General features: G+C 44.8%; 2 protein-coding genes across 2 annotated transcripts in view; both read left to right on the forward strand.

Moving 5' to 3' along the window:
* LOC308163910 (piwi-like protein 2) overlaps positions 1 to 17,300 on the forward strand; it is a gene marked incomplete at both ends in the record, with an annotated part of 153,206 nt that overhangs the window by 114,361 nt on the left and 21,545 nt on the right. Inside the window, 7 exons of the mRNA XM_080538084.1 lie at positions 5,407 to 5,595; positions 6,072 to 6,156; positions 6,894 to 6,983; positions 7,510 to 7,650; positions 10,953 to 11,066; positions 11,799 to 11,987; positions 12,225 to 12,326. Of these exons, the coding sequence (XP_080394210.1) occupies positions 5,407 to 5,595; positions 6,072 to 6,156; positions 6,894 to 6,983; positions 7,510 to 7,650; positions 10,953 to 11,066; positions 11,799 to 11,987; positions 12,225 to 12,326 (910 nt within the window). The remainder of the gene's footprint in view (positions 1 to 5,406; positions 5,596 to 6,071; positions 6,157 to 6,893; positions 6,984 to 7,509; positions 7,651 to 10,952; positions 11,067 to 11,798; positions 11,988 to 12,224; positions 12,327 to 17,300) is intronic.
* Positions 12,947 to 16,896, forward strand: LOC308163440 (uncharacterized protein). Its single transcript, XM_080537626.1, has 6 exons — positions 12,947 to 14,346; positions 14,724 to 14,870; positions 14,988 to 15,218; positions 15,545 to 15,688; positions 15,802 to 16,051; positions 16,192 to 16,896. The coding sequence occupies exons 1-6, from the start codon at positions 14,173 to 14,175 to the stop codon at positions 16,854 to 16,856; spliced, it is 1,611 nt and encodes a 536-aa protein (XP_080393752.1). The 5' UTR covers positions 12,947 to 14,172; the 3' UTR covers positions 16,857 to 16,896.

Genomic DNA, 17,300 nt, shown 5'->3' on the forward strand with positions numbered 1-17,300 from the left:
GACATGTTCAGCTATTAATGTTGGGGGGTGTAAACGTGGTCGCGTCTGCCTGTCTGTGATTAATGCAGTTTGAAATACAGCTCGTCGCCTAGGCAATGAAGCTAGCTAGCCTCGAGATGACCTTTCTAGAATATACAGTACAGGCCAAACGTTTGGACACACCTTCTCATTCAATGCGTTTCCTTTATTTTCATGACTATTTACAATGTAGATTCTCACTGAAGGCATCAAAACTATGAATGAACACATGTGGAATGATGTACTTAACAAAAAAGTGTGAAATAACTCTAAATATGTCTTATATTTTAGATTCCTCAAAGTAGCCACCCTTTGCTTTTTTGTTGTTAATAAAAAAAAATGTTTTGTTAATAAAATATATAATAATAATATTATATATATAATAACATATTATTATTAACACATATTATATTTAATATTATTATTATTATATATTTTTTTTTTTTAAAAAGCAAAGGGTGGCTACTTTGAGGAATCTAAAATATAAGACATATTTAGAGTTATTTCGCACTTTATTGTTAAATACATAATTCCTATGTGTTCATTCATAGTTTTGATGCCTTCAGTGAGAATCTACAATGTACCAAATAGTCATGAAAATAAAGGAAACGCATTGAATGAGAAGGTGTGTCCAAACTTTTGGCCTGTACTGTAAATATATATATATATTTCATATATCATTCATCATATCGATGAAATCAACTATCTAGGCAAGGGGTCGGCCATAGACGGCGACCCTGGAGCAATGAGGGGTTCGGTGCCTTGCTCAAAGACACGTGACTGACCGGGGTTCGAACCGCCGACCTCGCGATCATTAACCGCCGGCTCTACCTGCTGAGCCACTGCCGCCCCTAACACTAGCTTGACAATTGTGGAAGCCCGTTCACCTATTCAAAATAAATGCACAGGATATAACAGAAAAACATTTTTGTTTTTTCGTGAAATTTAATTGACGTCGGATGCCTTTTTGTTTGGATTTTCCCCAGTAAGTAACATTAACCATTTTCTTTTCAATTTTAACTTAACAGACATTGCATGTGAGAGCCATCTGGAATGGATCCAAAGAAGCCTCAGTTCCCAGGCCACACCAGTACTTGGCAGCAGCAGGCGAGGGGGCGTGGACACCTGTCAGATGAGTCCGCCATAGGAAGAGGTGTGCCTTATGGGAGAGGTGTGCCTTATGGGAGAGGTGTGCCTTTCCCTGTGTGTGAGCCTCCTGTCGGCTTTGCCAGGGGCCTCCCCCAGCCATCCAGAAATGATGGACTTGGTCGTGCCAGAGAGCTGCCCCTCTCCACAGCTGAGCCAACGGTAGGGGTTGCAAGAGGAGCTCCCCTACTTGGCCTGGCGCCTCCTCCAAGGCAACCCCCTCCCGGTCAGACCATCACACACGATTTACGTGTAGTGAGCCAGCAGGTTGGTGATTAACGTCGGGCCGGTCGTCTGATTGGTGGTCTACTGATTATTCCCCGTAGCTCTTACAAAGTATTCTAATTGTGTGGAATTGACAGACCATTCATTCATTCATTCATTCATTCATTCAAGATGCGTGGGCATCTCCTCGACCTGGGATCGCCTCTGGTGTCCATGTTCAGAGGAATGGGCATAGAGCCCTCGCAGGCCTCGTGGGCCCGGGGAACACCGGCAGTGGGTGAGTATATTAAAGACTAGAATGAAGTGTTTTTTGAATTAATTTTATTTATATACATTTTGTTTTTGTGCGTAGTTTTTTTGTTTTGTTTTGTCTCTCACTCGAGAGTCTGGGCTGGGTGGGTGTTTAGGGGTAAAAAAAAAGAAAAAAAGAAGGTGTTCTAGTTCTCTGTTCGAACACCAAATGGGGGATAAAGAAAAAAACGGTGTTCATTTACTTATTTTGAAGTCAATTCTATAACTCGTATTTGACATTTGTATATTCTTATACCTGACTTATATGCTTCTATTCTCCAATAAAACCAAAAAAGACTAGAATGAAGTCAGGCTGGGATGTGGTTATCTTCGACCCCCCCCAACCCAGAGTTAAAATGAGTACTCCACATTGAATAACATTTGAACATGGAATCTCCCATCTCCTAAAGTCTCTTTTTTTTTTTACAAATCTTATTATTGCAAACAATCATTAGCACGTGACAAGAAGTAATAGCAGTCTTTGTTTACATTTTATTTTTTATTATTTTTTTAATAAAGAGGAGTGATACTAAGTTCTTTGATATTGTCTAATAGGGGATCCCAGGTAGTGTGGAAGGATTTCAGAGATCCTTTTAATGAAAATCTTAACTTCTCCATTTGAAGGCATTGTAAGACATCCCGTATCCATTGATCGTGTGTTGGTGGGGAAGCTTGCTTCCATTTGAAGAGAATAGAACGTCTAGCTAGTAGAGTAGTGAAGGCAATGACACGGCACATAGTAATGGGCATATTCTCAGATGGGGGGAGGCCGAACAGTGCAGTCCTAAAGTCTATTATTGATGTACAGAGTCATCTTCAGTAATCAGTCAATTCTCTTGTGTCTGTGGTTGTGAGCATAAATGTGAGTTAAATGTGTAAAGACTCAACGGTACGGCTGCTTGCTGTGATTACCAATGTTCCCAAGCTCTAGAACGGATGAGACGTGTGCTGAATCCCCCTGCGGTGTATTCTGCTGTTGTTTTTGGGTGAAGGACGGGGGGTGACTGGAGATTTCGGGGCGGCAGAGCTGCAGCCCCAGACAGCCCCGGTCAGTGTCACCAGCGGCCCGGGGGGAGACGGAGCCACGGAGGAGGTGATGGGGAGAGGCAGCAGGTAGGGAACGGGACACGGCTGCACACGAGCTCCAGCTCTGCCTAGCCGTCGGCTGACTAAGGCCAACGCCTCACGCTGTGTTAGTCCGGGTGACGCGTTCTACCAGCACCACTGCCTGACGTCCAAGGACCTTCATAGCGCGAGGCATTGGCCTTAGTGCAGAGTGCACCCTCCTACAGATCCCTCACTTCATTTCTGCACTTGTTTCTGTCGGAATGACCTGTAGAAAGTTTCTTGAAGTAAATGCGCAGGTAATCGTTCCGTGTGATCGTTATGCTGTATGCCCGCCTGCCGGAAATGTTACCAGCTATGTGTTGTACGTTCACACCCAATCGGGGACGGGAGGGTGTTTTAGGACGTTGATATTGGACCTGAGGTCTGTCTGTTTACAGCTTCCTCGGCCGAGGCTTTGCTTCTCAGACGGTGGGCGTTGGAAGGTCGGCGCTGCCCCCGTGGGGTGTTGGGAGAGGGCCTACTGTGCCGCCCGCTCTCCCCCCTGGTCCAATGCCGTCTCCATCCTCCGCCGGTGCCCCTCCGCCGTCTCCATCCCCATCTCAAGAGGCTTCCATGCCTGCAGGTAGACCGCCGCCGAAGGCAGAGCTGAAGATGGAAGCGGCTCGGTAAGCAACCGTTCACATGGTAACAACCAATACTGTTAGCTCAGACCGTATCAGGAAGTAAGTGATATTGCTGTCATTATGCGTGTACCGCAAATTGAATTCGTCTTAGGATGCCAAGATCTAAAATGGGATGTATTGTTATTGTTATTGGTCTGTATGTGTTTGTTTTCTCTCTCTCTCATTGCAGTGAGCCATTGCATAAGACTGGTGTGAAAGGAACTCCACTGCCCATCGCTTCAAACCACATCACCGTCAGTTGCAAGAACGAGGCCGTCTACCAGTACCACGTCACGTTCACGTAAGCATTACGACCAAAACTAGCCTCTTGTTTATCCAATTGCAGGTTATATTCAGAGGACAGCGATTAGGAGCTGAGTAAATGTAACTTTGGCCTGCTGTTGAGGAGTGAAACGTTTTTCTCAATTTTCGTCCCGCTTCACAGTCCGAACGTTGAGTCCATGGGTATGAGATTTGGCATGATGAAGGACCATCGCTCAGTCACGGGGGAGGTCGTCGCCTTCGACGGCAAAATCCTCTACCTGCCTGTGCGGATGGATGAGGTGTGTCTAATAGAGGTTTTCTATGACACCTGGCTGATTCTAATTGTGAATATGCACTTATAAGCCCTAACGAGGACAAACAGCACCCGTTCTGATGTTAACCCGCGGCCCCTTACAGGTGGTTCACCTAAAGAGCGAGAGACGGACTGACAACCAGGAGATCGACATCAAGATCCAGTTGACCAAGATCCTAGCTCCCAGTTCTGATCTGTGCCTCCCGTTTTACAACGTGGTGTTGAGGAGGTACGGAAAGCGCAAGCCCTTAATCCCATTCATGACCACTGCACATTGACATTTGGAGAGACCTTGTCTGGGCTTTTTTGTTTAGACAACCCCTCCTGTTGTCCTCTCTGTGGGAGCCCTGTTTGTTCTCGAAATAGAATGATTATGCTCGCTCAATAGCTTCTACAAAAAAAAAAAAACTGTTTTACACAAAGCCAGACTTAGATTTAGAAACGATCCATTTTCGGACAGCTCCTCGCCAAAGTAACTAATTATACAAATTATTATTATTTATTATTTCTATGTGTAACCATAGGAAAAAAAGGGATGTCTGCACCGAACGTTCAATTGAGCTTGATTGAATTATGTCTGTCCCGTGTGTGTGTGTGTGTGTGTGTGGGGGGGGGGGGGGGGGTCAAGGGTCATGAGGATCCTGGGCCTGAAGCTGGTGGGGCGGAATCACTACGATCCGACCAGCGCGGTCATACTGGGGAAACACCGGTAAGTACTAGTAATGAGTTTGGACTTCAAAGAAACGCATTTTAAACTCTTTTTTTCTTTCTTTGGTGTTTTTTTCCCATGCTAACTTGCAGCTGACCCTCTGTCCCCACAGGCTGCAGGTGTGGCCAGGCTACTCCACCACCATAAAGCGCACGGACGGAGGCCTGTACCTCGCAGTGGACGTGTCCCACAAAGTGCTGAGGAACGACTCGGTCCTGGATGTCATGTGAGCAGCACCCTGCGTCTGTCACGGCCTCCCTCCCTGAAGGGGTGGTCACATTGGGCTTACCGTACGACCAGAGCGCTTGCCAAGACACAATGTGCTGCAGCGAATTGTACATGATACAACTTTTCATGGAAGTGATGCATTTTTACTCACAGTGCTTAGAATGTTCATCCACATTTAAACACACATTATGCCTTGTATCCCTGGGCATACAGACCACACAGTCTTGGCACATTCACTGATACTCATATATACTCACTTCATATATATGTTTAAACACAGGCATCATTTTCAATCTGTGCAGTGGCACGGATTTAGACACAAGGATAGGATAGAATAGGATACAACTCAAGGATACAAAGTCCTTGGCTTCAACCACTTTAAGCCCACCTACGGGGCTTGTAGCTTGTAGATAGACTGACAGGTGGATGCGGTAAGACAGTGAGCGGTGACAGGGGGACTCATGGGCCCTTCTGCTTTGAAGGAACGTGATCTTCCAGCAGAGCAGAGAGAGCTTCCAGGACGAGTGCACCAAGGAGTTGATAGGCAGCATCGTCATCACCCGCTACAACAACCGCACCTACCGCATCGACGACATCGTGTGGAGCAAGTCCCCCAAAGACACCTTCACTATGGCCGACGGTTCCCAGATCAGCTTTGTGGACTACTACAGGTAGGTCTGACTGTTCCCAGATCAGCTTTGTGGACTACTACAGGTAGGTCTGATGGTTCAGAGATCAGCTTTGTGGTCTATACAGGTAGGTCTCTCTGACTGTTCCCAGATCAGCTTTGTGGACTACTACAGGTAGGTCTGATGGTTCAGAGATCAGCTTTGGAAGGACGAGTGCCATGCCACGTTTGAATAAAGTGTTTTTCTTTTTAAATTATTTTTTATATATTTTTAATGTCCATCAATCAAGCTTTATTTATATAGAGCCTTTCGTGCAATACAAGGGGCTTAACAGTAAAATGTAAATATGACAATACAATTCTAATACACAATAAAGTAAACATGAACAACAATACTTAATTAAACAATAATTAAACTACAGCAATACAGTCAAAATGAACAATACTACAATTAAATGCAGCAATAAAAATAAATAGTCTAGTGTATATTCTAACCTGCTTTGCTTCTTATCTCAACAGCAAAAACTATGGCATCACTGTAAAAGAGGGAGACCAACCCATGCTGGTCCACCGCCCAAAGGAAAGGTCCAAGCCCGGAGAAAAGGTCAAACTATCGTCCTAGTTCACATGAAATGCAAAGAAGGGCACTAGATTTCTGTACCTCAATGCAGCTGTTGTTATTGTGCTACATACTCATGGTGTGCAATATTCATCTCAAACTAGGATTTGGATCACAACATCTAGACTTTATACAGGACTCGTCTAAATTCTTAAAAATCAATGCCACCTACTGTCTGTGCTGAGTATTGAACGTCATTTCAGCATGTGTGGGCTTTTCATACCTCTATTGTATTAGCACATTTACCTCCTAGACAGTGGTGTAGTCTTCGTGATATGCAGGACTACGCCGTATACCCACTATAGCACTATAGGAAAGGCCAAGGATTTCCGTATAACCACTTAAAAATGTGTGAGGATACGTAACAGCGTTTTGTGACAGAACTTTCACACTTTCATTCATAAAATTCACCCTGTCTGTGTTATGACTCACTTGACTTTTGGACCACTGGGACTGACTATAGCGTCATATATCATCAACGGGGGGGGAGAAATGCGACCTGAAATATGTCAAAATGCAGCACTATCATGCACAGATCAGCCTTATAACATGTAATGTTAGATATATAACGTTAGACAGAGAGTGCAGATTTATTTATATTGCGTTCCGGAATTAACGATATGAGGCTGGGAGGGAAAAATCACAGTATACCCACTAGAAAAAAACTAGACTACACCACTGGTGCTAGATAATGTTACGGGAACCTATGTGTCTTACAGCAAGTCATAACCCGCGAGATCCTCCTCCTGCCCGAACTGTCCTTCATGACGGGGATCCCTGACAGGATGAGAAAGGACTTCCGGGCCATGAAGGTAAAGTCGTCGTGTCAGCCGCTCAGGCTCCGCCTGGGGTGGTGTCCCTTGACCTCCACCGGTCATGAAGCCCTGTTCTTTTTTTTCTTTTTCTTTTTTCTATCACTTGAGTTTTTATTGGGTTTCAGCATAGACATGGACAGGACATCATATCTCCATCTTAAATGGTAAAACAAAGGGTAAAGAAACAAAGCATGGCCCCTCAACAGAGGGGTAAAAAAGTGAAAAGAAAAAGAAAAGTAAGAAAAAAGGGAGAAAATAAGAAGTCCGGAGGTGTTTCAATAAACATGTTACTGGTAATATATTCTGAATGGGTATTAAATTAGAAGATGTCACGTTTCATATAAATGTTCAATTTTTCCCCAGTATTTTTCAAATATATTGATTTTGAGTCTCAAAAGGTATGTCATCTTTTCCATAACAAAAATGTCTCAGACAATGTTCAGCTACTGTTCCTGTATGAAGCCCTGTTCTTAACACAGTCATTGACGGTAACAGTAACTCGGCCTTGCTTTTGTGTACCTAGGACCTGACCATGCACATCAACGTGAACGCTGAGCAGCACACCCATTCACTGAAGCAGCTCCTGAAGCACATCAACACTAACCAGGAAGCCGAGACAGAGCTGGCTCGCTGGGGGCTGGACGTCAGCCAGGACATCCTGGTGGTGAGACCTCCACACACACACACACACACACAACCTCCTTACTCTCTGGCTCTTCTGTCATTCTCTCTCTTCTGTCACTCTACTGTTTCTCTGTCGTTACCTGTAACTGTCTGTTCACCAAGCACAAAAAGCTGTACTCCACAACCTTTCTAGAATCTATAAAGCGTAATGCCTTATTCAGGGTTCCCGCGCTGGTCTTAAAAAGCCTTAAAGTCTAAAATCCAACAAAGTTAGTTATTCAGTTATTCGTTCTAAAAATGAGGTACTAAGTCTTAAAAATGAGATCCTGCAAGGAAATCAGTCCGACCACATCTATTTATGCAGAAATTAATCAAGCTGGAACCCCAAAAAAATCAAATTCGCTTCCTTTTTTGTCTGTATGGCAGTGAAATCCCTAATTTCATCACCTCAAGGATGACACAAAGCGATCATATGGTGTTGCGAATAGGTCTAAAATTCTATTTAAAGAGGTCTCCAAAAAGGTCTTAAATTTGACTTGTAGGAACTCTGTCTAGGCCTAAATGAAGAAGTCAAAGTCAAAGTCAAAAGTCACTTTATTGTCTCATCACTGGGAGATTTGTATTGGGCTTGCACCCCACAGCAGCCAACAAAGAGCAACAGACAATACAGAATGTTAACACACAAACAGAAGGCAGCCTTGATTAAAACAGGAGTGGAAATAAAACGATAAGCAAGATATGTTCACATTCATCTGGTGCAGTTTAAAAGTTTCGACATTGTTTTATAAGCTCCCAGACGATAAAAATAATGAACAGTAGTCTTGCTAAAACCATCATCTCGTTACCACACAGGTATGAATACAGGCTCACACAGCGTTAAACTGCTAAAAACACGTTAAAACAAACAAACATCTAGGACGAGGCAGCCCGGGTCGCTACAGAGCAGCGCCACCGGAAGTTAGGATCCTTAGAAAAGTGAAGGAACTGATGTAGACGAGAGGGGGGGAAAACTCCTCCCCTAAAGTGGCTTGTTAGAGGGCTGTCCTCCTTAATCAACTAAAAGCAGTGTACAGCGAGAAGGGTAAGAGCTATTCTCAAGAGTCCCTCCCCGCTGATGATGGACAGCTGGCAGGACTCCAGAGGACTTTCTGACATCTCCTAATGGATCAGGACAGCTGCTGAAACACAAACACCTAACGAGTTACAGAGGACTCTACGGTGAAGGCGAAAGAGCGTTTATGCATAGCCCCTGACTCCTAATCCTTCATGCACATATGCACAAATCCACAACCTGGTTTTACGAGCACCTGGGACTGATTTCCCACTTGAAACATTTAATGCACACAAACTCGCGACGAGCACCAATGTCGATCATTCGATACGCTATAGATATGAGTCAACATCGATATGAGAGTGGTATCACGAATATAACTCTCTCCTTCCTCTTTATGATCATGTAAACATTGTTGGTCGCAAGGGTGCATGAACATTTCCCCGGCCAGTCAGCCATTAAGCTCACAGAACAGACGTACGTAACCGACTGGTAGAAATACAAATGTAAGTTGATTCCTTTGGTGTTCAAAATGTATCCTATTTGCAAAGATGGGTTTCTAGCAAACTTGAAAAACTGCACACATACACTGGCTCCCCGCTGGTGGAATGAGCTTCCCACGGCTGTCAGAACTGCAGAGTCACTACTGGGGATGCACCGAACATTCGGTCACCGAATGTATTCGGCCGAATATCGCAAAATAAAGCACATTCGGTATTCGGCCGAATGTGTGAAAACACCGAATGTTTACCACCGAATAGTGGCCGTGTTTTGATGACGCAATACAATTAAATATAACTCTCAACAGGCGCGCGGCGCGAGGCGACGCGCTTTCAAAACTGGCTGCGTTCGTAAATTCACTCAGGAAATCCGATCAGCACTCGTGGAATGCCTCTCGTCCAATCAAATGACTCGGTTTCTCTATGACGTCGGGCCCAGTGTGCGCTCCAGCGCTCTCAGAGCGACTTTACGAACGCAACCTTACACTCATCTAGCTAGTTAGCTTAGCAGTCGTAGCTCAATTTAAAATTGGAGTGAGAAGCAGAGTTGTTGCCTTGTTGAAAACATATTCAGACTCCCAGCTGTTCTACACGAGTTTATGACCTGCAGCTGTATCATGCGGTGGTTTCTATGCAAACCAGAGACTATAAAAACAAAAGATATTCATTCTGAAATAACATGAACTATTATCTTTACACTCAGGTGGACTCAATTCAACTTGTTGAATGACTTGTTGAAGACATTTAGCATTTGACCTAATTTTAAGAGTGACAAAGGGTCTGAATACTTATGTACATGAGGTATTTCTGTATTTACATTTTAATACATTTGCAAACATTAAAAAACGTTTTTACTTAGATTATGGGGTACTGTGTGTGGATTGATGGCAAATCTATTCAAAAATGTGAAAAAAGTGAAGGGGTCTAAATACTTTCTGAAGCCTATGTAGAGACAAATCATGAATATCATTAACTTGAACCCTGGAAAGCAGTAGAGATTAAATCCCACGATAATTGGTTATAATAAGTTATATATAAAAGTTTTCTTTTTTTTCAATCTCAATTTCTTTCTTTGAGAAGCATGAATAAAAAGCAAAATGTATTTAGTTTATGCAATGATAAAATTAAAAACTGCCGATACACATTCAGTATTCGGCCAAGTGTTTCCTTAAATTCGGCTTCGGCCTCGGCCAAGAATTTTCATTTCGGTGCATCCCTAGTCACTACCCATCTTCCGTCGTAGACTGAAGACCCATCTCTTCAGGTTACACCTTAACTGCTCCTCCTGAGACATCTACTGCCCCCCAGCACTGCGTCTCCTGAAGACACCCGCTTTTCCCCTCTACTGTGTCCCCTAAAAACTTCTATTGACCCCGTTGTACTGTTTCTCTGTTTCTCCAGTGTCTATATAAAAAAAAAAACGTAAGAAAAACCGAGGTTTAGAAGAAGGTGATAGAAGAAGGTTTTCCTTCTATCAATGGCCCCGGGCCTGAGCTGGATTACTCTTCCTGCTACGACTGGTGGATTGATGATTCACTTGCTTAGTCAAATGTATTGATTGTAAGTCGCTTTGGAATAAGCCGTCTGCTAAATGCCAAAAATGTAAGAAATGTAAATGTAAAAAGCATGGGCATGTGAGGTCTAACTAGAAATGTTTTGTTCTAACTAAGTAAGCACCGGCTGAGGAAATGCAACTACAATGATGGACACTGACATGGAAAGTTTCTATCACTAACACAGACCCTGAACCTTCTCTTTGACCGATTTTAACACTTCTCTTTTTTGCGTCAGACTACAGGAAGATCTCTGCCCTTGGAGACCATCTGTCTGCAGTCTGCATCCTTTGTCACGGGCGCTGACGTCAACTGGTCCAGGGAGATTTGCAGGGACGCTTCCATCAGCTGTGTGAGTCTAGGGTCGACCACTGCGCTATCCTGCCAAGGGACTGACTTGTGCATGCGCCGCGATCTTTATCAGAGTTGATTAAAGATGCTCCGTGCCGCCGCGATACGTGGACCCCTCAAACTGTTAATCGACAAAACAAGAGAAATTGAAAACAGCCTGAGGGCCTCCCTGTCACACAAATGTTTTTTTGGCTTTCTGAGCGGCAACTCACTCAGCCTGATTAATTGTGTCTGTATCGCTCTCTCCTCATTTCATGCTGTCGAGGGCAAATTTCCATTACCGTGTGTGAGTGGTTGGTTTCTTCAGGCTTCACTGATTGCCTGGAGGTATGTCTACCTCTCGGGTTATCTTGGTTGTCAAATGTAGAACAGCCATCAGGTGAGATGTTTATATACAAGTACGTCCTCCTGTCTCACCTGCACTTTTTTATTGCCACCGTTTACAGGTTATTTTTTTCTGAGTGGGGCAGTCCCACTCATATTTGTCATTTCATTGGACAGAGATAGTGAAGACAGACAGGAGAGTAAGGAGAAGAAGGGTATGTCAGCAGGGCATGGGTCTGATTCGAACCCAGGCCGACATGGGCGTATGTGTGCACTGTAGAACCGTGGTGCTACTCCCCAGGCCACTTTCTTGTCTTGTTCAATGTATTATTTGTTTCAAATAAGATAGAAAAAGTGTAGAGCGTTCGGTTTTCATCCGCTCACTGTCCTGGTCCGTTTGTCTCTCAAGATCCCCATGCGCTGCTGGGCCATCTTCTACCCCCCCCGCTGCGCCGACCAGACGGAGGAGCTGGTGGCCACCTTCGGGAAGGTGGCGGTGCCCATGGGTCTGCGTCTGGACCGACCCATCCGGGTGGAGCTGAGGGACGACCGCACGGAGACCTACGTCAAGAGCATCCACTCCCAGCTCACCAGACAGGTAGGGGGGGGGCCGACAGGCGTCTGTCTGTCTCACTCCGCGAGGGTGTCGTTCATAACACACGGACGGTAGTGCCTGCCGACTTGAGACAAGTGTTGTGAAGTAATGAGTTTATTGATTTGATTGAGTTTATCGTACAGAACAAAAGCCAGTGAGTGGGGTGGTTCAGGTTACCATAGTGACTGTATTCATGAACTTTCCCTCTCTCTCTCTCTCTTTTATCGTGGCGCGTTTCAGCCCAACGTGCAGATGGTGGTGTGCATCATGACAGGCAACAGAGACGACCTCTACAGCGCCATCAAGAAGATGTGCTGCGTCCAGAACCCCGTCCCCTCGCAGGTCCGTCACGCCTCTCACCACTGGGATCACCACAGACCCAAACCCCTTCAATGTTCAAAGCAGGGCTCACCACAGACCCAAACCCCTTCAATGTTCAAAGCGCTTAAAGTACTCGAATTTGACGCTCAGAAATGAAATGTAAGACCTTGAAAATCTGACAGTTTCTCAGTTGGGTCTCAATTGATTTCGAAGTTCCCCGGGTTCCATGAGAATTATCCTGGAATATCATTTCAGATGTTGTTGTTTTTTTTGCGAGCAATATATAACCACTTCGTTTTTTTTTTTGTTTTATAAATTTATTTTTCTGATTTTATCCCTTTTTCACCCAATTTGGTAGCCAATTGAACCCAACCTAGCATCCAATTATCCCCTGCCTATTGCATAGGATCCGCCGCACGACCCCGTGGCCGGCAGTCCCAGAGGAGGCCGCCAGGCAGACTAGCCAGGGTTTCCGCGGATCCTTAAAAAGTCTTAAAAAGTCTTAAATTCATGTATATAAAATTAATGCCTTAAAATGTCTTAAATTCATTACAAATGTCTTAAACTGGTCTTAAATACTTTACCCAAACGTCTTAAAATTGTCGGGGCAGGACTATTTAATTTTACTTTTTCTCGCGGCATTTTTCTATTGAGCAAACGTTTAATTTCATTGAGTAGCGCGCAGACTCCTCCCCCTTGCGTTCCTTTGGTTATAGTCAGCTGCAGTGCTTGCTACCTAGCATTAGCCAGTCTGCGAGATGGGGAAGTGCAAGTTCAACGAGAGGTGGCTTGACGACAGAAGATTTTGCGATTGGCTTAAGTCCACCGGCTACCCAGAAGAAGCAAGATGCACTGTGTGTAGGAAAACATTCAAACTCGGCACCATGGGCATTAAGGCGGTTGAGAGCCACCTAAAAAGCGAGAGGCATAAAACGGCTGCTAAAGGCCAACAGCAGACGCCAGGAATCTCCCAGTTCTGCGTGTCTGCCCCGGGCTCAGCGCCCCAGACAACGGCTGCCGCTGCTAGCAGCACTGCTAGCGATCTCAGAGCAACGTTTGGTGGAACACCTACACTGAAATCGGAGATTGTGTGGGTTCTCAATACAGTGGTAAAGCACCAGTCCTACTCCTCCAACGAGGGGATTGGAGATATCTTTCGGATTATGTTTCCCGACTCCCAAATCGCCACTACATTTGCTTGTGGAAAGGACAAGGCGTCATACATAATACGTTTCGGATTAGCTCCTTACGTCAGAAACGAGCTGATCGCGAATGTGAACGAGTCAGTTTTTGTTCTAATGTTTGACGAGAGTTTGAATCATGCCACAAAAAACAAGCAACTCGACGTGCACGTGCGGTATTGGGTCGGCGATCAAGTGGAGTCGCGTTACCTGGGCTCGCAGTTCATGGGACACGCTAAAGCTCAAGATTTACTGCAACACTTCAAGGTAAGTGCATTTTGTCAATGACAAAGTATTAGCTTTACATTAATTTTGGCAGATACTGGCAATGTCATGTAGATTCAGTATAATAGTAGGCGTACCATAGGGAATGATGCGGTGTAGTCTAGTCATTTCCACGTTATAGAGAGCCACAGAGAGGGAGAGGGGACGCGGGAGCGGGCGGGGGGATGGTGGGGAGAGAGAGTATCTAAGGGCGTAGGGAGAGGGAGTAGATGGATGAGTTATAGTTTGTTAACTGAGGATGTGTGCAGACAGAATGTTAAAGTACATTGAACCATTGGCAATCATGCTATTATTATTGTTATTATAATCATCATTATCATCATCATTTATTATTATTGTTATTATTCTCATCATATTCATGTCATTCTCAGGAGTGTGTGGAGAGACTGAACCTGAGGAACATGGTGTCCATCTCCATGGATGGACCCAATGTTAACTGGAAGTTTCTGGAGCTTCTACAGCAAGAGCATGCTGAGCAGTATGGTGGTGCCCAGCTGGTTGTTGTGGGTAGCTGTGGGCTCCATACCCTACACAACGCATTCAAGTGTGGATTCTCCATGTGGCAACTGGAGAAGGTAAGATGATTATAACTATGAGAAGTAATCTTTCATTTGTCCCACAAGGCAAATTGGAATATTACAGCAAGTGGACACTTGACAGGATTTAAAGAGAGCATGAATTTACAGATGTTTCATACTATTAACTCCTAAGTTATTTTTCTAAGGGTTTATGCAATCAAAAGTGTCTGCACACATTATGTGTACAGTTCAGTCATTCTGTCAGTTTAGTTCTGGTATGTGTCTGTGTGTGTGTGGTCTACTGGGGAGCGCTGCTGGTTGAGCAGTCTGATAGGGCAGTGAGGAAGGACCTGCAGTATTGCTCCCTTACACACTTTGTGTCATTCCCCATGAGAGATGATGGCTAATTCAGCATTCTCCTCTCTCCCACCAAGGTGTTGAGAGCAATGCACTTTGTTTTCCACAATACACCAGCGAGGAGGGATGACTTCATTGCCCTCACCAAATCCTCAGTCTTCCCATTACCATTCTGTGGCCATCGGTGGATTGAGAACCTGCCAGTTGTGGAGAGGGCTATAGAGGTAATTAAAATCTTGATTTATATAGCACCTTTCTAAACAAAGTTACAAGGTGCTGCACAATGTATGATAAAATAGACATGCATGATAAAATAATACATACACATGGTGGAATTAAAGGTATGGCCATCACTGGTGAAGTATGTGGATGCAGTGAAGACAAAAAAGTTGCCAAACCCTGGGACAGCGTCATTTGACACCATCGAAGCAGCCCAGGGAGATCCGCTCATCTTGCCCAAGCTACAGTTCTTCATGGCCATCTCAAGGACCTTCACTCCCTTTCTCACAAAGTACCAGACTGACACACCAGTCATGCCATTCCTTGGCAAAGATTTGGCTGACTTGTCCAAGGTAATCAAATTAATAATGAACAATCAACAACAAAAGCAAAACAAGTTGAGTGTGTGTGGGCATGCTGAATGTGTGTGTGAGCAGGGAGAAATGGCAGATGCTACTGGGTGGCTTGATTAATTAAACTCGTCCTTAGTCAATACATAAAATTACTGAAAGATTATGTTTTGGCTAAGTAAAGGTTACTTATCATACTGTTATTGATATATTGCATATGTGATATGATATTATTTTAAATAACTATATAGAAATGCATTTCATGGTTAATGTGGTTATCAAAGGTACTTGCTTTACAATCATCATGCATTTTCTTGTTACCCTTTCAGAGTGTGCTGAGGCGTTTCGTCAAGAGGGAGCATCTCAATGACATCACTCCACTGCAGCTGGTCAGGCTGGATGTCGCTGATCAGAAGAGCTGGGTCAACCCGAAGGAAGCCGACATAGGCCTGGGTGCTGAGGCAGCCCTCAAGGTAATTTAGATGTATTACTTAACTTTATATCAAATGATGGTCCATATACAGGCAGGAGAGAATACTGTGTTAGGCCATTCAGTTGTATTTAAAACACATTACCCATCTGTCAGGACCTCCAGAGAAAGGGGACCGTAGGGGAGCTCACTGCCCTAGAGTTTAGGAAGGACTGCATGACGGGTATGTCAAATATCCTAAAGAAAGTCCAGGACAGGAGCCCCCTGAAGTACCCCATCGTGAGACAGATGGCATGTCTGGACCCCACAGTCATGTACGCCAACCCAGACGGATGCCAGGGAAGAATGAAAAGTCTAGTGCAGAAGTTACTGCAAGACAAGCAGTTGTCTGGAGGTGTCTCTGCTGGTATGAATAGTTAATAGAAAAGCTGGAAATGTTGTCCCTGATTATTAGCCAATGGACAATTGGACATAAGCCTGTCTGCTAATCAGGATTAATCATGTAAATAATATTTCACATATTTCCTTTCATCTGTTTTGTTATAGGTGATGTGATTATCCAACAGTTTGGGAACTTCCTGTCTGTTGAGGCTAAAAACGAGCACTTCCTGTCCTTCCGGCCCATGGAAACCAGGCTTGACGTGTTCCTGCATGGCTACCTCAGCCAACCCTACCCTGAGCTCTGGGGTTTCTGTCAGAAGCTTCTTCTCCTATCCCATGGGCAGGCGACAGTCGAGAGAGGCTTCTCCATTAACAAGGAGGTGGAGACCGTTAACATTCAGGAGGACACTGTCATTGCCCAGAGACTGGTCTGTGACTATGTTGCAGTTTGTGGGGGGGTTGCCAATGTCCCTCTCACCAAGGAGCTGCTAACTTCGGTGGGATCAGCAAGGTCAAAGTACAGAGAACACCTAGACCTGGAGAAGAGGAAGAGGCAAAGCGCTGCACAAGGGCAGAAAAGAAAAGCAGCAGAAGAGCACATCATCGAGCTGAAAAGGAAGAAGCAAACTCTTCTAGTGGTATCTGATTCTCTGGAGAAGGATGCAGACAAGTTTGCTGAGCAAGCTGAGGGGAAGTCCGGCACCTTGATGGCTCAGCTCATCACAAAGTCTAACGTCCTCAGGAAGAGATACAAAGAAAAAATGTGTGATTTGAAAAAAATAGAGGCAGAACTGGAGAGTAAGGCCACAGAATTGAGGCTCATGCCGTGAGTGTGTTAAGTAGATGGGGTTTTTTTGTTAGATGTTTCCGACCAACTAATTGCACTTTTAATTTAATAAAAAACAAGCTGCTGGCAGACTTGGACAAGAAACTCTGCTTCCCAGCTGAGATCGCAGCCACCAACCTGCGACCAGACCTTGTGCTGTGGTCAGCCTCGCTCAAGCTCGTTTACATCATCGAGCTCACTGTGCCCTGGGAGGGTGCAGTGGAGGAGGCCTACGAGCGGAAGAGGCTGAGGTACACTGAACTCGCAGCAGATGCCCAACAACAAGGCTGGACAGCGAAGGTACGCCCAGTGGAAGTAGGCTGCAGAGGGTTCGTAGCCACCTCAACATCCAGGCTACTCAGGGAGATGGGAGTGCGAGGGAAGACCCACCGGCAGGCAATCAAGGACCTCTCCAGGGCTGCTGAAAAGGGGAGCCAGTGGCTGTGGA

The sequence above is a fragment of the Nansenia antarctica genome (genome assembly GCF_963989245.1).
Source record: "Nansenia antarctica genome assembly, chromosome: 8".
Taxonomy (NCBI): Eukaryota; Metazoa; Chordata; class Actinopteri; order Argentiniformes; family Microstomatidae; genus Nansenia; species Nansenia antarctica.